The sequence below is a fragment of the Lepidothrix coronata genome, unplaced genomic scaffold (genome assembly GCF_001604755.1).
Source record: "Lepidothrix coronata isolate B3197 unplaced genomic scaffold, Lepidothrix_coronata-1.0 Scaffold187, whole genome shotgun sequence".
Taxonomy (NCBI): Eukaryota; Metazoa; Chordata; class Aves; order Passeriformes; family Pipridae; genus Lepidothrix; species Lepidothrix coronata.
Window position 1 is genome coordinate 1,271,896 of NW_016690367.1, and position 22,308 is coordinate 1,294,203.

General features: G+C 52.7%; 2 protein-coding genes across 27 annotated transcripts in view; one reads left to right on the forward strand and one right to left on the reverse strand.

The window, feature by feature from the left end:
• Window positions 1–13,741, forward strand: part of EPB41 (erythrocyte membrane protein band 4.1) — an 88,034-nt gene extending 74,293 nt beyond the window's left edge. For 12 of the 26 annotated variants that reach the window (XM_017831018.1, XM_017831007.1, XM_017831009.1 and 9 more), the window contains 6 exons: window positions 3,455–3,925; window positions 5,076–5,204; window positions 6,783–6,884; window positions 7,321–7,401; window positions 9,417–9,524; window positions 10,449–13,741. In XM_017831018.1, the coding sequence (XP_017686507.1) occupies window positions 3,455–3,925; window positions 5,076–5,204; window positions 6,783–6,884; window positions 7,321–7,401; window positions 9,417–9,515 (882 nt within the window). In that variant the 3' untranslated portion in view covers window positions 9,516–9,524; window positions 10,449–13,741. The remainder of the gene's footprint in view (window positions 1–3,454; window positions 3,926–5,075; window positions 5,205–6,782; window positions 6,885–7,320; window positions 7,402–9,416; window positions 9,525–10,448) is intronic. The other 14 variants (XM_017831020.1, XM_017831021.1, XM_017831022.1 and 11 more) reach the window with 3 other exon arrangements.
• A 5,985-nt stretch (window positions 13,742–19,726) lies between these two features.
• Window positions 19,727–21,688, reverse strand: TMEM200B (transmembrane protein 200B). Its single transcript, XM_017831054.1, has one exon. The coding sequence runs from the start codon at window positions 21,686–21,688 to the stop codon at window positions 20,381–20,383; it is 1,308 nt and encodes a 435-aa protein (XP_017686543.1). The 3' UTR covers window positions 19,727–20,380.
• Window positions 21,689–22,308: the final 620 nt, after the last annotated feature.

The window sequence follows — 22,308 nt, forward strand, 5'->3', positions numbered from 1 at the left end:
CCTAGATGGTCACTCTGAGCCTGTGAGCTTCTGTGGATCCGTGTTTGGGGATAACCTAATAACAGCCTTCACAATTCCATTGCCACGCTGGAAAAGAACAGGATTGGGAAGTACTGACCAGCTGGGATTTCGAGTGTGCCATGCGGTGGTTGTAAGGAGTTAGTGAGCACTGTAACTTCATGGGCTTATTAATTTTTATAAAGTATCTTTAGTAACTGGCAGCTGGCACCACTTTAGCACCCCTTAAGTCTCCTGCAGGATAAGAGTATGGTTTGGGGTGAGAATAATGGAATATTCTACAGAGAGAGGCAGCAGCATGAAAACAACACCCACTCCAACAGCTCAGGGCAGTTGGTTCATACAAGTAGATCCTGATGCAAAACAGCAGGTTCTTGAAAAAATACAGGCAAATTTCTACAAAAACACTTAAAAAAAAACCCCAAATCCTTTTGGCCACTGATATCAACCATGTAGTTAAGCCTGTTATTAATTTATCCCCAGTCTGAATTATCGTGTGGCACTTTACACTGCAACGCTTCAGCTGAGTCCTCAGGTGCACAAAGGTCTGTATTTAGAGGGTGGTGCTTTAGTTGCATTCGTGCCTGGGGCAGTTTGTTTCTTCTGGGGCATTGCATCCTGTCCTTTATTTAATTTACACTGTGTTTGGCTGCTTTGTGCTTGATTTAGGCCTCGCTGGTTTGGGGTTGTGTCCGTGGAAATGAGTAGTTGGCAGCCCAGGCACCTCTCAGGTTTCCTGGGTCTCAAGGAGAGCTTGGAACTCTGCAAATCTGAGCCCTAAATGTAGGGATGCTTTTGCATTTGCAATTGAAAACAAATCTTGATAAGATCAGCATTTGTAACAGATGCTGAAATTCCCAAGGGGGGGAGTTTTATAGAGATAGTTTTGTCTGGAAACAAATACCTTTCCATTGCTCTCTCTTCTTACCAGTGGAATAGGAAGGCAAGGCAAAAAGTGCTTCTGATCAGTTGATCTTATCAGGATTTCATTCTGTCTTTCCAGCTTGCATGTTTGCTGCTGCACTTGGCTCTACTGGTACCAGGATATGCTTGGCACAGGCTCCATTCCAGCTTTCCCTTCCTTTGTGCCTCTGTCATGCAAGATACTTCCAAAATGCAAATTATTTTCTCTGTCTGTGAAAGGGATTTGGGAAGATGTTTTGACTGCATACAGGGTTTTGTCTCTTAAATAGCTCAATGTTTGTGTAGCTGGTTAATCTGCTTTGTTTTATCTGTTATTCTTGCTCTTGGTTGAGTGGTGCCCCAGCTGTTTTGTAAGGAAATCTCACTCCTAAGGCATGTTCCATTAAACCTCAGAAGATGTGCTGTGTCTTCTCAAGATCCCATGAGTAATTTGCAAGGTTTAGCATATATAATTAAGGGAAAATCATAATATTGGCAGTGTATAAATTCAGGTTTTAAAACAAGATTAAGGCATGGGTGTTCAACGCTGATAACCCCATTTCTGTTCTGTTTTGTGGAATATTGCAGTGGAGTATCTTGTGTTGGGCAAATGAGGGTGGATATAGAATCATGGAATATCCTGAGCTGGAAGGGACCCCCAAGGATCATCCATCCAGCTCCAGGCCCTGCACAGACACCTCAACAATCCCACCCTGCCCCTCACAGCGTTGTCCAAACCCTCCTGGAGCTCTGGCAGCCTTGGGGCTGTGCCCACTGCCCTGGGGAGCCTGGGCAGTGCCCAACCACCCTCTGGGGGAGGAACCTTTTCCTAAAATCCAACCTGAGCCTGCCCTGACACAGCTCCAGACGTTCCCTGGGTCCTGTCCCTGCTCCCCCAGAGCAGAGATCGGAGCTGCCCCTCATGAGGAAGCTGCAGACTGCCATGAGGTCTCCCCTCAAATATTCCTTTGGAAGGGGACTTGTGGAACTGGATTTTGATCAGAAATAACACTCCACTGTGAGCACAGTCTGACCTGAGCATCTCAGTGCTGCTCCTTGTCCCTTCACTCCTGTTAAGTGCATTTTGCTCAGCAATATCCCGAGAACTTAAGAGAAGCCCGAGAGACTGGAAATCCTAATGGATAGAAATCCTTACAGCTAATCCATCTGCAACATAAAGGAGCAGAGAACTGAAAAATACCCATGAGGAGTTAGGGAAGAGTCATTTCTCGAAATGACTCTAAAAAAAGCATCTATTTGTTCCTGCATAAAGCAGCTCCTGGTCTTACCCTACCATCGAGTTGTGCCATTACATGAGGTCAATCAGGGTGAGAACCTCTGGTGTGTAAAAAATGCGTTGTACCAAATGTCCCACGGGCTTCAGACCTCACAATTTAAGCACAGATTACAGTTTTTTGGTTGCCCAGGGAATCTTCTTATTAGAAAGTGAGGCAGCGGTTTCCGTTTGTCTTAACACCACCACCAAAATTGGAATTACAGTTGGCAAAATGGACTTGCCGTGTTTTTGTGAGAATTTAATCCCTGTTTTTTGATTAATAGATATGTGGCTGTTCCCGTGCAAAGTGACCAGAAATCAACCATGAGGTTAATTACTGAAAAGAGATAGTTTTCCCTCTTGTTCCCTGATTCTGGATGATGTGACAGCTTGAATACCTGTAAATTGTGGGGCCTGTAACTGCTAATTCTGCCTTTCCTTGGAGGCAAATTTCCATGTCAATAAGGAGAGAAACTCAATTTCCAGCACATTGTCTTGTTCCTGTTTTAACTCTTGCTTTCTGTCACTGGTGTTCCCTCCTGGCTCGAGGGCTCCCAGAGGTGCCAGAAGACCTGGGTGAGACCTTGCTAAGGGGCTGAACAGGGGCAGGAATCTGATTCTCTCAGCCATTCCTAACTTGTAGATATTCGTACAACAGTTCTCCCAGTGCCACAAGGACATTGTGTCAGTTATCCTGGAATTACAACAGCCAGGAGGGTGCTCAGAGAGGGGTGAGCATTCCCAGGATGGGGAAAGAGCAAAGCACAAGGTTCTGTGGATTGTCGGGCACAGAAATTCTGGGCTCGTTCTTTTCGCTCCCTGTGCAACTTCAAACGCTGTATAAAGTATTTCAGTGAGTTAAAAGCAAAATTGGGGGATAGGTTTTGGGATAGTGGGTGGGTTTTGTTTTGGATGTGCACAAGTCCCCACCTGCTACACTGAAATTATTCCTGTTTCCAAACCGGGCAAAAAGGGCTTAATGGTGGCTCTTCCTTTAGGTGTTTTTATATTAATTCCTTAAAATTTAGAAGAGTGGATTATTAATGTACTGGGAAGGCTGTGTCAGTAAATGCACTGGGTACCTCACATGGTTTTTCAGTGTCCAGCCCCACTGTTGCATGTGTTACTGGATGATACCTGATAACAAAGCGATGTTTTGCCTTGATGCCTCCTGCCCTCCTGCTCTCCCTAACGCTTCTCTTTCTCTCTCTCTCTCTCTCTCTCTCTGGCCTTTTTTGTGTATCCGTTTCTTTTTAGAAAATGAGTGACTTTTCCTCCCAAGAGGATGTGGCTGCAGTGCCAGAGAGGAGCAGTGTTAACTCTGGCTTTGCATGGGAGGGCTCAAAGCAGTCGGTAGCTTTTAGTGAGACCCCAGTGCCACCTGCCTCAGAGCCTTCTCCCAGCCAGCACTTTGGTGCTTCCTCCCTAAGCAGCGAGGAGGAGGAGGAGAAGGAGGAGGAGGAGGAGGCAGCTCCCAGCCTCCCCGCCAGCGAGGAGGACCTGACATGTGGAAAGGGGGTTTGTGTGGATGTGGAGAAGGACTCGGAGCTCTCTGAGCTGGAGCCCCCCACCAGCCCTGCACCTCCCCGGCAGCCCTGGGGAGAGGAGGAGGAGGAGGAGGAGGTGGCAGAGGATGGTGAAGACAGCTTTGCCTTTAGAAAGCCCCATGGAGAGTGTCACAACTCAGATGCTCCCAGCGGGCTGCCCATGGTCATTCGCTGCTTCCAGGTAGTGAGCCCAGCTCCTGCACCCCCAAACCCGGCTGCCTCTGGAGTGGGAACCCAAACACTGCAGCAAGCAGATGCCATGGACCTGGAGAGGAGTTGGCTTTGCTTGGCTTGGACTCGTGCTTGGAGTTAATGACCCGGTTAAATCTCCCAACAATCAGTGTGCACGAGCCCCTCTCAATTTACCTCTGCATTAAATACAAGCCCCTCTCAATTTATCTTTCTGCGTGGGACACAGTCACTGCAGTGCAGTGCCCTTTGCTTTTCTGGGATCAAAGCATCCTGTGGCACCCCCACAGAAAGGCTCCAAACCCTTGTAATTTTAGTTCCTCACGGATTTTGCCAGCTCCTGCTGGAGCCTCAGGGCAGCAGAGCAAATTTGAAGCGCTGTCCAAGGTGTTTCCCCGTGCCCTTCGTGCTCCCCACCGGGGAGGTATTTTTGCCTGCTTCAGTGTTGATGTTGCTTTTGGCTCAATAGGTGCCCATTCCCCTGCTAACGATCACGGTGGCATCTGGCAGGTTTGGGGATGGTGAGCAGAAACTGAGCCCTCTGGGAAAGCACTGGGTCTAAACTAACTCTGTCTTCTTCTGGATGATCATCAGGTGGTGGAACAACTGATTTCTCTTTCCCCCTCCCCCCTTCATTGTCTTTCTGTTTTATCTGACATTGATTTAATAAAAGTTTAAGATCTGACAAGGACTTTCAATAATACAGTTGCACTTGGAGTCAGGATAAAGCTGCTCAGTTGTGATCAAGTCTTTGTGTGCCCAGGGTTGGTGTTAATCCTGACATTGGCATCAGCAGATGAGGGTCTTCTTCCCCTGGCAGCTGGCAGTGAACTTTTGGTAATTAGGAAGTTAAGAATCAGTGGAGACAGTGTCTTTGTGGTGTTGTGACACACCAGTTAAACCCCTAATTCCTGGTTTGGGCTCACCAGAGGTGGGGAAGGGCTGGAGGATTTTGCTGCCTGTCTAATCCTCACTCCCTGTCTCTGCCCTCTGAGCAGTTCCAGAGCCTCAAACCCAAAGATTCCCAGGCTGCCCTTGGTTTGCTTTTATCAGATCAGTGTCAGAACCCTTGCCAGCAGCACGGTCAGGATGTGGAGGTGGGAGCTGGGTGTTCACAAGGTGTTTCTAACCCTGTCTCACAGCCCCCCCTGGTGAAGACACAGACTGTCACCATCTCTGACGTGTCCAGCGCCATCAAAAGCGAAATTCCCACAAAAGAAGTCCCCATTGTCCACACGGAGACAAAGACCATCACCTATGAAGCTGCACAGGTAAGGTGTGTTCTGATTAATTTCCCAGGGGCTTAATTAAACTCAAGGAAGTGTTTTCTTTCCCAGCCCTCAGGATGAGACAGCAGCACCTGCCGTTCTCCACACCTCCAAGTCACAGCACAGACATTAACTGATGCTGTGGACACTGTTTCCAGGTGCATCTGGTGTTTTTAGAGAAGCAGTGGTTTTGCTATCCCTGAAGAGTAATTATTTTTTCAAGATGTTCATTCTAACAGAATTTATCTTCAGCCACTGGTGGCTTTGGGATGCAGATTGGACCATATGGAGTTGACCTGAGTTGGCCTTTCTTTCTGCAAGAGATGTTTTGTCTTGTTTTCCTTTGCTGTTTATGCCTCTTCAGAACTTGGTTTATAAGTTATTTGCTAATCCTTTAGGTTTCAAGCCTGAAAAGGTTGTTGAACACCGAAAGTTTTGTATAGAATACAAGCAGACTGGGGATGTGGTGATTGGAAACTGGAAAAGTTAATGGAGTGATACCAGTGTACAAAGGTCATATTGATTGCTAAGGTTAAAATTAATCCTCAGTCTAAACCAGGTTTTATCGAATGATTTGGGCTGGAAGGGACCTTAAATGCCATCCAGTTCCATCCCCTGCCTTTAGCATGGACACCTTCCACATCCCATGGACTGTGCTTGTCTAATTTGGGATTCTGGAGGAATCCCATGACTGTTCAGCATCTGTCCCAGTTGCAGAAGTAGAGGAGTCGTTCACACAAAGGTGGTGAGCATTGCCCTGATCTTCAGTAGATGAATAGAGGAGTTTTGCTCCCACTGGGAAATGAAAAGGAAAAGTGCATCTCCCGGGCTGGGAGCAGTGGATGTGAGATGTGCCACGGGATCTCTTCGGTCTGTGGAAAATGGTCCCACCTTGTGGTAACTCCGGATATTGTCCCACTGCCGAGCTGGGAATGCTGCCCAGTGGGGACACAGACAGGATGAGCTGGCCAGGATGACTTAGTTTAGGATTTTTGGGCGACCTTGAGCGGTCGAGTTGGGCAGGAGGGGATCCAAGAACCAGCTCTAAAAGTTATTCCTGATTCATCAGATGTGTGGTTGCTCCTTGCTTCTGCAGAGATCAAGGAAGGGATATACAAAGTGTTGTCAGAAGGGAGGAAGGGTGACAGGTACCTCCTGAACCAGGTTGTTCTCTTGGCTTTGTGGATCTCCATGGATGCAGGCAGGTGGGATTTGGGATCGGTGTCTGTGTTGGTCTCCCTTTGTGGTCCAAGTGTGGAGGGGCATGACCAGCACTGCAGGGCCAGCAGTGTGCCCAGATTTGGGAACAACCCGGCCTTCCCGGTCTGAGGGGTGCCACAGGTCCTCCCTGAGGAGGGATTCTGTGGATCTGTGCTTTTCCAGTCTTAAAAGTCCAGGGACTTCCAGCCTCCAGAGCCCTGCCCAGCCCTCATGCACCTGGGCATAGGTCGACTTGCTGCGTCCCTCTCCCATGATGGAGAGGAGCTTCTGTCCTCGGATTGCTTCCTGCTCTGGTGACATGGAGCCCCTGCTCCTGTCCACACTGCTCAGGGACTGATGGCCTGTCCTTGTGTCCCACAGACAGACGGTGGCAATGGGGATTTAGACCCTGGAATCCTGCTGACTGCCCAGACCATCACTTCGGAAACCACCAGCAGCACCACCACCACCCAGATCACCAAGGTAACACCAGTGAAACAACAGCTCAAACAACAGCCTGGTGGAGCAGATGGGCAGAGCTGAATAATAGGGGGAAAAAACCTCTTGGAAGCTCCTTTCAAAAAATATGATTAATACCTGAAACGAAGCACAAGGGGCCCAGGTTGCCCCCGTTAAGGCTGAATTATGCATTAATTGCAGCACAGTTGGTGGGCTCTGACTGTCCTGTGGGGCAGCAGGAAGAGCTGTACTGTGAGGAAAAGCTCTTCCCTGGCTCAGCTATAAAAAAAATGACTGTTTGACAGTTTTTCTTTGAGCAGCAGCAGTTTCCCCCGTGACTCTGATGCCGTGGCACGACTGTTTGGTGACGCTATTTTTGGATACTTTTAGACAGGCAGCCCCAGTGAGCTCCAATTCCTCTGCACTTCCACACTGACAGCAGCTTTTCCTTCTGTTCTAGACTGTAAAAGGTGGCATTTCAGAGACAAGGATTGAGAAGAGGATTGTCATCACAGGAGATGCAGATGTAGACCATGACCAGGTAGGAGTGTGGGTCTGATCCAAAAGAGTTTCCCAGAGTTGCCACAAAGGAGACATTCGTACCTGTCCAAAGAAAATGTCACTAAAAAAACTGACCCAGGGAAATTGTACTGGGGTAAAAATAAAACTTCCAAACTGATATTTTTTTTTAGCTTGTGGCTGCTCCCATCCCTGGAAGTGTCCAAGGCCAGGTTGGACAGGGCTGGGAGCAACTTGGTCTAGTGGAAGGTGTCCCTGGCCATGACAAGGGGTGGAACTGGATGGGCTTTAAGGTACCTTCCAACCCAGGCCATTCTGTGATTCTATGATTCTATATCAGTAATAAATTCCTTTTTGACATTATGCAGCTGGGCCAGCAAAGCTGAATTCTGTTCTGAAACTGGTGTTGGCAACAAAGTTTTGATGCCAGAATTTTTTTGGACAATGGCACTTTAAAAAAAAAATAAAAAATCCATAAAAATGTGAAATAAAAGTTTTCCTTGACATCTGGCTGATCTGAATTAATTTTCCCATAACTTTGAAACACTGTTGCTGCTGTATAGTGCCAGAAGTAATTTCAGAGCACTCAGCACCTGCATTAAATCTCATTGGCTTTATGTAAAACCTTTGTGATGAGTCAGCCCCACTGGCCTCTTGCGTGTGTTGGAAGTGATGATTTTGTCATCAGAGAATTATACTGTGAATTTAAATTTAGTTGCAAGTATCGTGGGGGTGGAGAATATTCTTATGACAAGAACTGGTTTATTAATTCCAACAGAAAATGTCTGAGGTGTCTGAAATGTGCTCATCACACTGGCTGGAAGAATAAACAGGCTTTGCTTGATTGCTCTCATCCATCTGCTACCAGTGGAGAGATGGGAATACTCTTAAAAAACAGCTTTTCTTTTTAGAAATGATGTGGTGGCACCACAAGTCACCAAAGTGTGTGGCTGAAGTCCTGGGGGCAGTTTTGGGCACCACAAAGATCTCAAGCTAAGGCAGTGAAGGGTCTGGAGGGGCCACACAAGTAGCGGCTGAGAGCCCTTGGCTTGTTCAGCTGGACAGGAGGAGACTGAGGGCAGAGCTCAGTGGGGCTGGAGCTGTGTCAGGGCAGGCTCAGGTTGGATCTCAGGGAAAGGTTCTTCCCCCAGAGGCTGGTTGGGCACTGCCCAGGCTCCCCAGGGCAGTGGGCACAGCCCCAAGGCTGCCAGAGCTGCAGGAGGGTTTGGACAATGCTCTGATGGACAGGGTGGGATTGTTGGGGTGTCTGTGCAGGGCCAGGAGTTGAATGGATGATCCTTGTGGGTTTCTCCCAGCTCAGGATATTCTGTCATTCTATGAAGTGGCTGTTCAGCCTGGAGAGGAGAGGGTTGTGTGGAGACCTCAGCAGCCTTCCAGGCCCCAGAAAGGGCCTCCTGGGAAGCTGGAGGGGGACTCTGTCAGGAACAGTAGGGATGGGACAATGAGCAACGGGTACAAATTGAAAGAGGGGAAATTTAGGTTAGATATTAAGAAGAAATTTTTCACTCTGAGGGTGGTGAGGCCCTGGCACAGGTTGCCCAGTATTCAAAGCCAGGCTGGATAAGGCCTCGAGCAACCTGGTCTAGTGGGAGTTCTCCCTGCCCACGGCAGGGGGGTTGGAACTGGATGATCTTTAAGGTCCCTTCCAAACCCTTAACATTCTCTAATTCTGTAAAATTCTTTTTGACTCTCCAGAGTTAGAAGAAGGCTCTTGTGCCCTTGGGGAGAGTGGGTGCCGGGCTCTGAGCCATGCTCTGACCCACTCTGCTGTGTTCTGACCCGTTCTGCCCCACTCTGCCATGCCCTGAGACACTCTGCTGTGTTCTGCCCCGTTCTGCCCCACTCTGCCATGCTCTGAGACACTCTGCCATGCCCTGAGACACTCTGCTGTGTTCTGACCCGTTCTGCCCCACTCTGCCATGCCCTGAGACACTCTGCCCCGTGCTGTGACGCTGTGACACGCTCTGGTCCGGGCTCTGACACGCTCTGCCCCCTTCTCTCCTGGCTGTCCCACAGGTCCTGGCACAGGCGATCAAGGCGGCGAAGGAGCAGCACCCGGACATGTCGGTGACCAAAGTGGTCGTGCACCAGGAGACTGAGATTGCAGAGGAGTAGCCAGGCTGTGTGAGTACAGACACCACCCACGAGGGAGGGGTGGGGGCTGCTCCCCTCCCAGGGCACGGGGGTGGATCTCTGGGCACACAAGGTTTGGCTAAATATGGTCAAAGTGGCGATAAAATGGTTATTGTTCGCTGCTGAGGCTGGTCCTGGTAGATCAGGTGAGGCTGATGAAGGAGGCCCAAATACAGACTAATCCTGCTGGAGAGATGAGCCAGAATTGGTTAAAAGCTGCACAGCTCCTGCCATGAGGCTGCTCTGCCTTCCCAAACACCTCTGAGGCACCAGCAGCACATGGAGCCATTGGGGACAGGTGGACTCTGCCTGTGTCAGTGCCAGGGAACCCCTGAGTTGGACCCCAGTTTGCCTGGAAAGATCCCTTTTTGATGAGTTTAGGAAAGAGCTGCTTGAGGAATCCTGGAGCTCTGCCTGTGCCTCAGTGCTGTAAAGTCCATCCTACCCCACACTGGTGATCAAAGAATCCTGGAATGGTTTGGGTTGGAAAGCACTTTAAAGCTCATCCAGTCCCAACCCCCTGCCATGGGCAGGGACACCTCCCACTAGACCAGGTCGCTCCAAGCCCTGTCCAACCTGGCCTTGGACACTTCCAGGGATCCAGGGGCAGCCACAGCTTCTCTGGGCAACCTGTGCCAGGGCTCCCCCACCCTCACAGGGAACAATTCCTTCCCAATATCCCATCTAACCCTGTCCTGTGGCAGAGGGAAGCCATTCCCCCTTGTCCTGTCCTGTCCCTCCATCCCTTGTCCCAGATCCCTCTCCAGCTCTCCTGGAGCCCCTTTAGGCACTTCCCACCTGCCATGGATGGTAACTCACCTGTTCTCCATCTGCTTTTGGGAAGGAGGTTCCTCTGTCTCCCAGGAAGCTGCTGTTGGCTGCTGTTCCTCTTACCCTGTTCCTCTCTCTCCCTAGGAAACGTTCCTGCCAGCCACAACACCAGGAAAAAGAAACCCAGCAAAACTACCAAGAAACTACCTGGAGCACAAAGACCTCGGATTTCAGACTTGACACTCAGAGACATTCACATCATTTATTAGGAGTTGCGCTTTGACATTTTATTGGGATTTTTCCAGGCTCCACTGGATCCTATTGGATATAGGGTTTTGTTTTGTTGTTGGGGTTTTTTTTTGTTTCTGTTTTTTTTTTTTTTTGTTTTATATCTATTGTGACAGAAATCTGCCATATTTCTAACTGTACTGAACATTTTTTACAGGTTTTCAATTTTGCATTCCCTCTCATGCAAAGCCTCTTCAGACACAGCCCCCACCCCAAAACCTCACAGGGCTCCAGGGCTCCCCCTGTTTTATCTCCTATTCCCTCCACCTCCACCGGGATGAGGGAGCCAAAGCCACCTCTGTGCATATTCCCAGCGCAGGATCCGGACTTGCCTTCCCAAAGCCATGGGTCCTCCTGCCAGGAGAGTCAGTTTAAAGAGTCAAGACTTCAGTTTTGTGCAGCATTTCCGATTGCCTCTGGCTTATTCCTGTAGCTCTTGGGAGCTGCCCCCCTCCCCTGAGCTCCCTCCCCGTTGGGATCCAGCCCCCAGTGTGTGATCACAGTAGGGTTTTGTGGTGTAGCCTATGCACACATCTGAATAGCTGACTAGATTTAAGGAATACTGGAAAAGTTGCTTCAAGTATCTTTATACTGTGAATTTTAGAGCTTTAAAGAGGACTGTGGTAGCATCTCACCCTCCTCCCGTGTGTCTCTGCCGAGTGCTCCCCGCCCTGTTTGTGTTTTCTAGATGCCATTAAATTAAAAAAAAAAGCCCTTAGAAGTGTGTGTTTAAGGTGTGTGGACTCGGGATGCTATTAAGGTAGGCTTGTGCAGCATTCACAGGAACTGAGTTTTTTCAGTGTCATAGTTTTACACTTGTTTGTGTTCATGATTTTTAAATTAGGGAGGTTTTTTGTTTTGTTGGGGTTTTTTTTGTAAGTCATGGGTTGGGGTTTTTTTCCTCCCCTCGCAGTGCTATTTAAAGCTGAACACGTTACCCATCTCCCAGGGCGTGTATCCTACTATCATTTAATTTAAACTCCTTTAGACAATCCTTCCTAGGCCTGTAAGCTGTATTTGGAGAGGCTGAACGAGGAATTTTAGGAGGTGTCAGGTGTTGCTGGTCATGATAGAGCCAAACCACACGGGAAGTGCTGACATTCCCACGCTGTCCCGGGGGGTCTGGATTTGGCTTCATGACCCCCTTGCTGGAATGAAATCCCAGGGTGGGTGTCTGCAGCTTTAGGCTGGGCTTAGAGACCCCCAGGATGATCTGCAGTGTGGAAGGGGTGACCCAAAAACATGATTCCAGGGGCTGGATGTGCTTCCCTGCCCTGCGCCAGGGGCTGAGCTCCCACTGCTGCTCTCTGAGCTTTGTGGGAACATTCTAATCATGCCTGGGTTTGTCCTTCCAGCATTTAAATTCAAAAAGCAGAAAAAAAACAACCAACCAAGCTTTGTTAAGAGTCTGCACAGACACTTGTGAACACTTTGGTCCACTTTGAGGTTGTGATTTTTTTTTAAATGTATAAATATATATATATATATATATATAGTGTGTGGCACATTGGTAGCTGAGGGCAGGGAGTGCTCTGCTGCTCCTCAGGCGAGGATGGGAAGAAAATGGCAATAAAGAAAAAGCTCTCTCCAGTTTCAAATTTGAATGCTGTGTTTCAGAAGTCACTGGATTTAGCTCAGGCTGCAACGACTCGCTGTCGAGCTGCAAACAGCCTTGGAACTGCACCAGGGCTGCTGCAGCTTCTCAGATTCAGGTGCAATTTTAATTAAGTTGTCAGTATTGATTGGAGACTCTGCTGGAGCTGCTGGATTTTGGCTTTCCTAGAGCCTTGCTGGCCCCTGCTCAGCCTCCAGCCTTCCCATGCCAGCAGCTGCTTCTGGGCTGCTCCGGGTGCGGGATCCCCTCCTGGGGTGCTCTGCCTTCCACAGGGCATCCTGCTCTGGGGATTTAGGGACTCCTGGGCTCCACAGCTGCAGTGTAGAGATTAAGTCTTCCTCTACCTGTCTGAACAGCCCCTTCCTTCCTTGTTCTGCCACGCAGACCTTGGAGCAGGTCTGTGTCCCCGCTGTCCTCAACTTAGTTGGGTAACGCTTGCCTTAAACACCCCTCATGCTGAGCACCCTCTGGCACTGTCCTTTTTCTGGGAATTTAGCTTTTTTCCCCACTCAGTCCTTCCTTCTCACCTGCAGCAGCCACCTGAGGAGGGAATGAGCACATGGAGTAGTGGCTGAGAGGGTTTCTGGGCTTTACCAGGCAGAGCCAGTGTGATAAATTAAGTTTGTCCATAGCACTTAAGGGCACTTGGCTGCCACAAGAATTGAGGGGAACCTGGTCCCTGGGTGTTCCCTTGGGGTGTCCTGTGCCCTGAGCACAATGAGTGGGACAAAACACCCTGAGCAGGGGATTTCTGGGGGTGAGAAACCTGCTGGCAGGAGAGGTGGTTCCTTCCCAAAGGGACGTGCCCGCCGTGGCTGCAGATGTCCCTTTTTAAGGGCTCGTATTTTACTTTTCCCCTGGATTTTGGGTGGCCGTTTCCAGGCTGTCCACTCTCACACTTCCCCCTCCCCTGCAGAGTTCTGGCTTCTCCTTGAGTATTTTAAACAAGTCATGGCCTCGTCTGCCCCTTGCCATCATCTGCTGTCCGACCCCGGGGGTTTCCCACTGACCCTCTCCCGCCCGAACCGGGAGCTGGATGGGAGCAGCAGCAGCCTGGGAAGAAGATAAAAAGTTAAGAGCAGAAGAAGCTTCTTCCTCCCTCATGCAGGGCCGTGGTGGGGCTGCCCACACCCCTTCCACCTCCAGTGGGATTTAAGGTCCTTGGCTCTGAGCAGTGCTGTGTCAGCTCGAGGGACAAACCGGCTAAGTAAAGTCTATTTATATGAATGTTCCCAGCTCTTCCCACTCCACAAATTCACCCAGAGACTGTCTTGATTGTATAATATACATTATATGGAAGCTATTTATATATGAATGAATGTTTTTATAGAAAGGAAGGCAAGGAGCTCCTGTTCTCCTCCATTAAACTGGAACGGTGGCTCCAGTTGCCTGATAGCAATCCCTGACCAACAGAGATGTGTTAGCAAAGGACTGACTGATTTCTAGTTTTAAATAAACTGTGGTTTGCTGATTTTCCTAATTGTACAATTACCTTATGAGGTGGTAGTGTCCCAGCCTTAGAGGTGCAACTTGTTAAAAAAAAAAAAAAAGAGAAAAAAAAAGAAAAAAAAAAGAGTAAAAATAAATAAAATAATTTAGTTGAGAAGATGAAGGAGCTTTGTAAAATTTTTTTAAGGCAATTGTGAATTGTCTAGGGTAGGCATTTACACTCTTCTTTATAAAAATAGTAACTTTTAAAGTTGGCAAATCTTTCTAGATCAACTAGTGATGGGAGCTGTTATTTTGGATTTTCATAGTGAATCAAAGGGAAAGTTGCTGTAGCGTTTAGACAGACCTAAGTGTTCAGTATTGCTTCTTGTATTGAATTTTTCAATAAATTTTCAAACAAAACACTCTCCCTGGCCCTGGAGCCTTTCTTCCTTCTTCTCACCCTCCTCCACATTTTTCCCCCCAGCCTGGCTTCATGGTAATTTGGTTTTTCCAGCCTAAACCAGACCCATTGCCCCTCCAAACGCAGCTGTGGCTCTCCCAGCCCTGTGCCAGCCTCCACCACCAGCATTCTTCTGGGCTCTTGGTGCCTTCAGACCCTTCCAAACAGCTCCCAGTGGGGCCACGTGCAAGACCAAAGCCCCCCCAAAAAGGGCCAAAAGGGATTCCCAGAGTTTTCCCTAAAGCAGCATCACTTGATATAAAACCTCCCTTTGAAGCTATGGTGAGGTAAAAGGGATTCCCAGAGTCCAAGTTTCTCCTAGAGCAGCATCACTTGATAAAAAAACCCTCCTTTTTGAGATCCAGGATTCACCCAGGTGAGGTTGGTGCTGCCCAGCCCGAGGGAACATGACTGAACTGGAGCAGGGAGGAAATGTCACATCCATCTATTTTTTTGGTCCCATCTCATTTTTTATTTTTTTTTTTCTGGCTGCAGCAGCTTTAGGAGGGACAGAAACACGGAGCAGAAAGCTGACAGGGCATCTTGGCCAGCAGCCTGACAGAGAACAAAAGCCAGCTGGCCCAGTTAGGGCTGCTGGAGATTGGGAACTGGCTGGGAAGAGCAGCCCTGGGGGCAAGGGCAGCCCTGGGGCTGCTGTGGTACCACCCCCCGTGGCAGAGGGGAGAGGGAAGGGGGACATGGCCCCTGTCAGATACTGAAAGCCCCACGAATTCCCATCGCTCCAGACACAGCCATCGCCTCTCCCACCCTGCCCCAGGCCTGTTTGCTTGCAAGCCTCTCCAAGTATTAAATCTGAACATGCTGTAAAGCCAAACTTACAAAGGAGCCCCCAGAAACCGACCCTGGAGAGTTGGGAATCTGCCACCGCTGGAGCTGCTTTCCCGTAACTTGTCAGGGTCAGGATTTACTCCCATAATTTACTCCCAGCTCTGCAGCAGAGCTGAGTGTGTCACATTATCTCCCTGGGCCAGCATAGACTGTGGCTCCTGCCCTGTCCAACCCCATCAGGGTCATGCCAAAACCAGCCCTGTCTCGGGGAGCTGGGGCTTGTGGAGCTCCCAGTGCCTCCAGACAAGGCACTGGTGTGATGGGACAGCCAGGCACAGACCACAGCCCCCAGACCAGCGTGTCTGGGGTAAACAACCAAGAAATGGCTTCATCCCTCTGCTCAGCTGTGCTTTGGGGTGTCAGTCTCCTGCTCAGCAGCCAAGGCATCAGCTGTGTCCCCACTTTAGCATTGCCCAGGGAGCAGCTCCAAGCTGATCCCAGTCCGTCCCAGGGCTCCCAGCTCCCATGGCAATAGGGGGGTGTGTCCTGAAAGAACATCATCAGCCCTGGGACCCTCGTGGTGAGGGGACACTGGGCTAACAATGGTCCCCAAGGGGCTCCCAGCCCGTCCCTGTCACGGACACCCTGCAGGGACATCGGTGGGACCTGCTCCCACACGGCCCATCCACCCAAGACACAACAGTTTGCTGGGCAGGAGCGTTGCCATCACCAGTGAAGGGACACCCCCAGCACAGGGCACACTGCAGCCCCCCCCCCACCAAAATTCCCAGGGGAACTGTGTCCCCAGCTCATTTTCCCAGGGGACAAGCACAGGGACAGCAAACACCCACCACAACGCTTTGCTCAGCCACCAAGCCCTGAGGCTGTCAGCCAGGGGACCACCACACCTAGAAAGGCTTTTCCTTAAAGCTCCCCCATTCCAGCCCCTCAGGGTGGGTGTCCCAAGCCCAGGGTTACCCCTCTGACAGCCAGAGAAGGGGGGGTGTGTGGGAGTGTGTATGTGGTAACTTTGCTGTGGCATTTTGCCTGGCTACAAGCAAGGGAAAATATTAGACAAACAAACACCATGGCAATGCAGATGCAAATAAATAAAACCCCAAACCCCAAGCCCCTGTCCCGGCCCCGCAGGAGGCAGCAGCAGCTCCCCACAGCTCCCGGGGGCCCAGTCCCAGCTCCTGGGTGGCCCCGCGCCAGCTCCAGCCCCCAGATCCCACACCAAAGGCAGTGCCTCCCTCTTGGAGGTCCCATCATTTGGGAAGGAGCCACAAAAGCTCATCATCCATCCCTGGTCCTTCCTCATATCTCCATCCCAGAGGAGCAGCTGTCACACCAGGAGGAGAAAGTTCCCATTCAAACTCCAGTTTGTTCCAACCCTCGGCTATTTTTGGGTTGTTCCTCCCGTTTCAGGGGCTCAGCAGCCACTTGTGTTCTCAGGGGGTCAGTGCAGTGCCCCCAGGGCTCCAGGGGGAATTGCAGCAGTGGGGTGACTCCCTCATTTCCAACTGGGAGAGCCCAGGGGGATTCAGGGTCTGGAATAAATAGGGTTGAAATGGAGGAATTACATTTGCAATGGGCCAGGTTGGACACACTGAGCCCAGCCCTGAGCTCCTTCACTGGGGAAACTGGGGGAAAAGTCAAAGCCAGAGGCAGGGAGTGACCTCTCATCCCACAGCACTGTGTTCATTCCTGCTCCATCCCCAAGCCCCCAAGAAAGCACCACTGCAGGACACCTGCAAGTCTGTGGGCATCCCTTCCTTTACCTTTCCCTTTCCTTTCCCCTTTTTGCCCCCAGTGGTTCCATACGGACTCCAAGCCAAAGCCCTGGAGATTTGGGCTCCAGCTCCTGCCACTCAATGACTGATAGCACTGGGGGGACTCTGGCTTTGGAGCTCGGCTCACCCCATCCCACCTGGACCAGCCCCAGGGGGATCATCCCACATTGCTCAGCCCGTTTCTGCAGCAGGAGAAATGTGCAGCTCCTGGGGTGCTGATGAACCTGTGGAGGACACCCCACACCCACAGAAAATAAAGAAAAACCAAGATCAAGCAACTACCCCCAAACCCACCCCAGCTCCAGCCTCATCCCGGCTCCCTCAGACACTGGGAAGTGCCAGGATGGGTGCCCTCGGCTCAGTGCTGGCTCATCAAAGCAGAGAGGCTTTTCATATCACATTATTGCCTTGTTTTTTTAAAGCAAAGCAACAAAAAGCAGCACCCTGTGTACTCTGCCGAAAGGTCATCGAGGTTTTCAGCTCCCCACACCCACCAGGGTCATCTTTTAAGCAGGAGGGGCTGCACCGTCACCTCGCACAGGTCACACCGTCCCCGACACTTCATCTTCCCGACACCTCGGCAGATTCACGGCCGGCATCGCTCACCCCAAATAACGCCGCAGCCTCGGCGTTCCCCGGCGGTACTGCAAGCGCAGAGCCAGGAGCAGAGCCCCCGCCTTCCCACGGACCCGAAATCTTAAGGAAGGACTCCTCGACCGAGCAGACTCACGACTGTGACCCCGAGAAGAGGAGGAGGGAGGGCAGGAAGGGCTGCAAACCAGCCCGAGGGCTGAGCAGCATCAGGTGTGGGGTGGGAGCTGATCGTCCCCGGCTGTGGCTGATTTCGTGTGCCCGTGGCTCTCGTGCTCCAGGGTTCGGGTCTGGATCCTTTGCTGTTTGGAGCTGACGTTTTTTTGGCACGGCCCTTCTCTCTCCACCCCCCACTTTTTGCCCCTTTGCAGGGTGTTTCTCGGGCTGGCACCGAACCTGCCCCATTGGAGCTGCACAGTCCTTGGCCCCAGCTCCTTGTAGAGCTGTTTGAGAGACTTGGGGGAGTGTTAATAACCCCCCCTGCAACCCGTAGCCCCAGCAGCAAATCTGGAGGTGTCCCAGCAGCAAATCTGGAGCCCCAGCAGCACTACAGGGGTGTCCCTGGACATGGGAGACCCTCTTACAGCCCTCAGTGGGGTCTGCACCCTCCCAGGGCACCTGTCCCACACACAGCCTATGGCAGTGGTTTCCCCCAAACCCATTTTCCACATTTTACCCCATAGCCATGCACCAGCCCTTTGAGGTGGGGGGTAACTGCAATTAGTGGGGTCTCTGGCTGCTCCAGTGTCCATCCTCTGGCCCAAGGGACCCCGGGGTCAGTCCTGGCCAGGCTGGAAGTGTTGGTATTTGGGATAACCCCCTGATTTTCTTTGCTGGTGTTTCTGGTAAAATCCCTCTTCAGTTGGCAGGAATCTCCTCCTGCAGTGGGCACCTCCTGGGATGGGATATTCCAGTGGGTGAGAACAGCTGGATATTTAATCCATAGTGTATCCAGCCCGTTCCTGGGCAGGACAGACCACCCAGAACTGCCCTTCACAGGCTGCACAGTGAGACATCTTCCAGGCTTCCAGGATGGTTTCACTTCCCACCTCTGCAGCCAAGCAGGGTCAGCCAAGGGATCCATCCAGGGGGGATATTTCTATTTTCTCTTCTAATTTCTTTTCTAACCCAGCCCCATCTCTGCCCAGTTTATTGCCAGCACACTGTGGGGACAGCATCCATGGCATCCACCCTCTGAATCCAGCACTGTTCAAATCCCACAGATTCTCTGGAAACGGTGTCCACAGCTGGAGCTGAAAGAGAGGGATGCACAGATGATGCTCTCCCTGGAGGAGGCACGGGTCATCTCACCCTGCCAGATTAATTAATCAAGCAGCTTGGCATTTTGAAACAATCCCAGCGTGGCTCAGAAGTGCCTCCCTGGAGGACGCTGCTGAGCTGGGCAGGAGGAGGATGGGGCAGGAGGAGGATGCTGGAGTGGGCACGTGGTCCAGGCAGGTTCCCCTGTGATCCAGCCACTTCCCACAGTCAAGCTGAGCCCCAGCCAAAAAACAGAGGGAAAAAAAATGAAAACAAAACCCCCCAGTAGCTCCTGGTGCAGCTCCTTGTGGTGCTTCGGGCTCCAATTTCTTGCTGCTGGTTCCTGAATCGTGGCCCAGGGCCCGGCCTGAGCTCTGGCTGCAGCTGGTTGAGCCCAAATAAAAAGTTATTTTCGGACAAAAACAACCTCCTGGCCCTCCCCCTGGGATGCTGCTCCAGGGCAGACCCTGCCGGTGACTTTTTCTTGTTGCTGTTTGTTGCACTGAACCAGTGCCTAAATAATGTTGAGATTCAGCAGCCAAATAAATAGCTGAGCTGTGGGCTGGTGTCGCTGCCAGTAAATCCTTCGGGATGCAACCGGCCCCAAACCGCAGCCGTCGGCCCCGTCTCTGTCCCCTGCTCAGGGGGATGCTGGTTCTGACCTCCCTGGGAGGGAAACAGAGACAGCTCTTCCTTGTAAAGCAGGAAAAAACCCCACTGTGGGGGGTTGCTTTTTGAGAAAAGAGGGGGTTTTGCCAGAAAAGGCAATTCCCCAGCCATTCTGCTGGGATGTTTTGGTCTGGAGAAGGCTGTTGACTCCGAAGTTTGCAAGGTCTGATGCTCTGTGCTCACTTCAGGCCAGAGAGAGGCAGAAGCAGAGACAGGAATAAAAAAATCCCATATATTTCATGCAGATAAAACGTATTTCAGCCATTCAGAGCTGGAGGGAGCAGAACAGGATGGGATGAACCCCCAGCTCCCACCTCTCCGGCCTCATCCTGTGCAGCTCCTGTTCTGCATCCAAAGGGCAACAAATAACATGACACTCACCCACCTCACTGCCCCTTCACATCCCTCCTCCTGCACCCTTCATCCCACCAAAAACCAGCACAGACCACCAATAAACCTGGATCCACAGACAGGCTCTGGGAATTGCCACGCTCTGGGTGGGCAGCAGCACCTTGCTTGCCACCTGCAGCTCCCTGGGCATCCCTTTACCATCCCTCTTCTACAAAAAAAACCCCACCCAAACCTCGAGCTTATCACCTCATCCTGCAAATATTCAGCAGCTGGTTATGGAGCATCCCTTCTCCAGCACAGCCTGGGTGGGGGCACAAGGTCTTGGAGACCCTCTGGACCGGCTGCTGCTGGCACTGCCCACCCTGAGGATCCCTTGGGAACAGGAGGAGGCGAGGCAGGACCACGTGGCATCCAGGTAATATTTAATAGCCCTGTCGGGCTTACGTGCTCTGGGCAAGCAAATTTTCTGGTGGGCTGAGACTGGACAAGTGGCCACCACCCCCCAGATCATCCCCCCACCCCAACCCCACTGAAATAAAGTGCTGCAGGGGCTGGTGAGGCTTCACTCACCCCCACATCCCCACCCCACAGTTTGTTGGGTCTTAAAGTGGGGGCTCCTCCAGAAAAGCCACCAGGAGAAGGGCTTGTAAGGCCAAGGGCATCCGCCAGGAAGGACATCCCACCCCAGGCGAGTCCTCCCCTGGGAGCAGCGCGTCAGGATCTTCCTCTTGGCACCTGCTTACAAACGAACCCCTCCTGGAGAGGGGCTTTCGGGGCCGCTGGTGGGTTCTGGGGGCCAGGACGAGGGACCGTGATGTCCCCAGGGATGTCACACCTGCGTGCCCTGCTCTGTGCCCACCACCCAGGAGCTGGGCCGGGGCTCTGCCCGGCTCGGGGGCTCGCTGGGCTCCAGCAGCCGGTCCGAGGACTCGCCGGTGCTTTCCAGTTTGGCGTAGCCCACCAGGCTGACGTGGTCCAGCCGGGGCCAGCTCCGGTTCTTACGGTCCTTCATGGGGGCCACCAGCAGCACCCCCGGCCGGCCGAGGTCCAGGGATTTGGAGTGTCCCGGGGTGTGGAGCTGCACATCGGGGCTGAGATCTGCTGCCACCAGCTCTGCAGCGGGGCACCCGCCATCCATGTCAATGACGGTGTGACCACCACCACCACCACCACCACCACCACCACCACAGTCCTGGCCACACGCTGTGACGCTGTCGCCGACGGGGAGCGGGGCCCGGGAGGGCCGTGGTGTTTCGGGGGGATGCTCAGCAGGGCCCACCCTCCCAGCAGCCCCTCGCGCCGCCGCGTCCAGCAGGCAGTTGTTGAGCTTGATGACGGGCAGTGCCAGGGCGCCCACGGCCGAGCAGAGCAGGGACTCGGCCCCGGCGCGGCGCGGGAGGCCAAGGTTGGCCTCGGCGGAGGCGCCGGAGCGGAGGCTGTGCAGGGAGGCCGCGGGGGATCCCACCGGGTGCTGCAGGAACTCTGCCATGGCCTGGAGCCGATTGGGGCCGTAGCAGTCGGACCACTTGCTGCCAGGGCCGGGGCAGGGCTGGCAGGACAGGTCCACCTGGTAACAGCCCTCCACGCACTCGGCGTTGGCCTTGGGGCCATCCCCGTGCTGGCAGTGCCCGTCCTCGGGGCCGGCGCCCTCGGGGAGCCCCCCGGCCATGCCGTAGAGCCCCTTCTGCATCAGCTGGCGCGTCTCCATGTCCCTGTTCTCGTAGAGCATCGTGTTGGCGCAGATGAAGATGAAGAGCCCGATGCCCATGATGACGGGGCCGATCAGCTTCAGCTTCTCACTGTGGGGTCCGTGGCGCGCAGCTGCCACCTCCCTCCTCGTGTCCCCGGCCACGCTGGCGTTGCCCGTGCCGGCCCCGGTGCCGCCGTGCCCCCGGTGGGGCCAGTAGCCCACCACGGCGATGGTCATGCCCACCAGGACCACCGAGATGCCCACCATGACGAAGGCTCCGGCCGGCGAGCGCATGCGGAGCTGCCCCTTCACCGGGCTCTCCGGGGGGGATTTGCGCCGCAGGCGGCGGCCCCGGCGCCGCGAGGGCACGGGGGGCACCGGAGCCTTGGGACCCCCCAGCTCCGGCTCCCGCACGGGCCCGTTGGTCTCCGTGCTCTCCGCAGTCATCGTCTCGTCCGGCTCAGCCGCTCTTCCTGCGGGGTGGGAGGAGGAGAAGGTGAGAAGGTGTCACTGAGAGTCCGTGTGCCTGGAACGCTGGGAGCATGGGGATGGCAGCAGCATGGGGAACACGGGGACACTGGGAATGTGAGGGTGCCGGGAGCACGGGGACACAAGGAGCGTGGGAACCACAGGGACACCGGGAGCGTAAGGGTACTGGGAGCACAGGGGGGCACGGGGACATGGGGAGCACAGGGATGCTGGGAACATGGGGAACACAGGGCCACCGGTAGTGGGGGGGTACTGGGGACATGGAATGGCACAGGGACACCAGGAGCATGGGGATGCTTGGAACATGGGGAGCATGGGAACAGCAGGGGCACAGGGATGCCAGAAACATGGGAAGAATGGGGATGCTGGGAATATGGGGACCACAGAGAGAGTGGGAGCATAGGCATGGCAGGAATATGGTGGACACAGGGATACCAGGAGCAGGGGATGCCGGGAGCACGAAGGACACCGAGCCCACAGGTTACACCATGTCAGGGAGCAGCAGCTTTGCTCTCCCCCCTTGCTCCCTGTTTTCCTCGAGTCAGTTCTCTCTCGGCTCAGGAGCTGTGAAGGGCTGA

Bases quoted from the DNA above. Each gene is read 5' to 3' on its own strand.
- TMEM200B (XM_017831054.1), bottom strand. From the start codon at position 21,688: ATGACTGCGGAGAGCACGGAGACCAACGGGCCCGTGCGGGAGCCGGAG.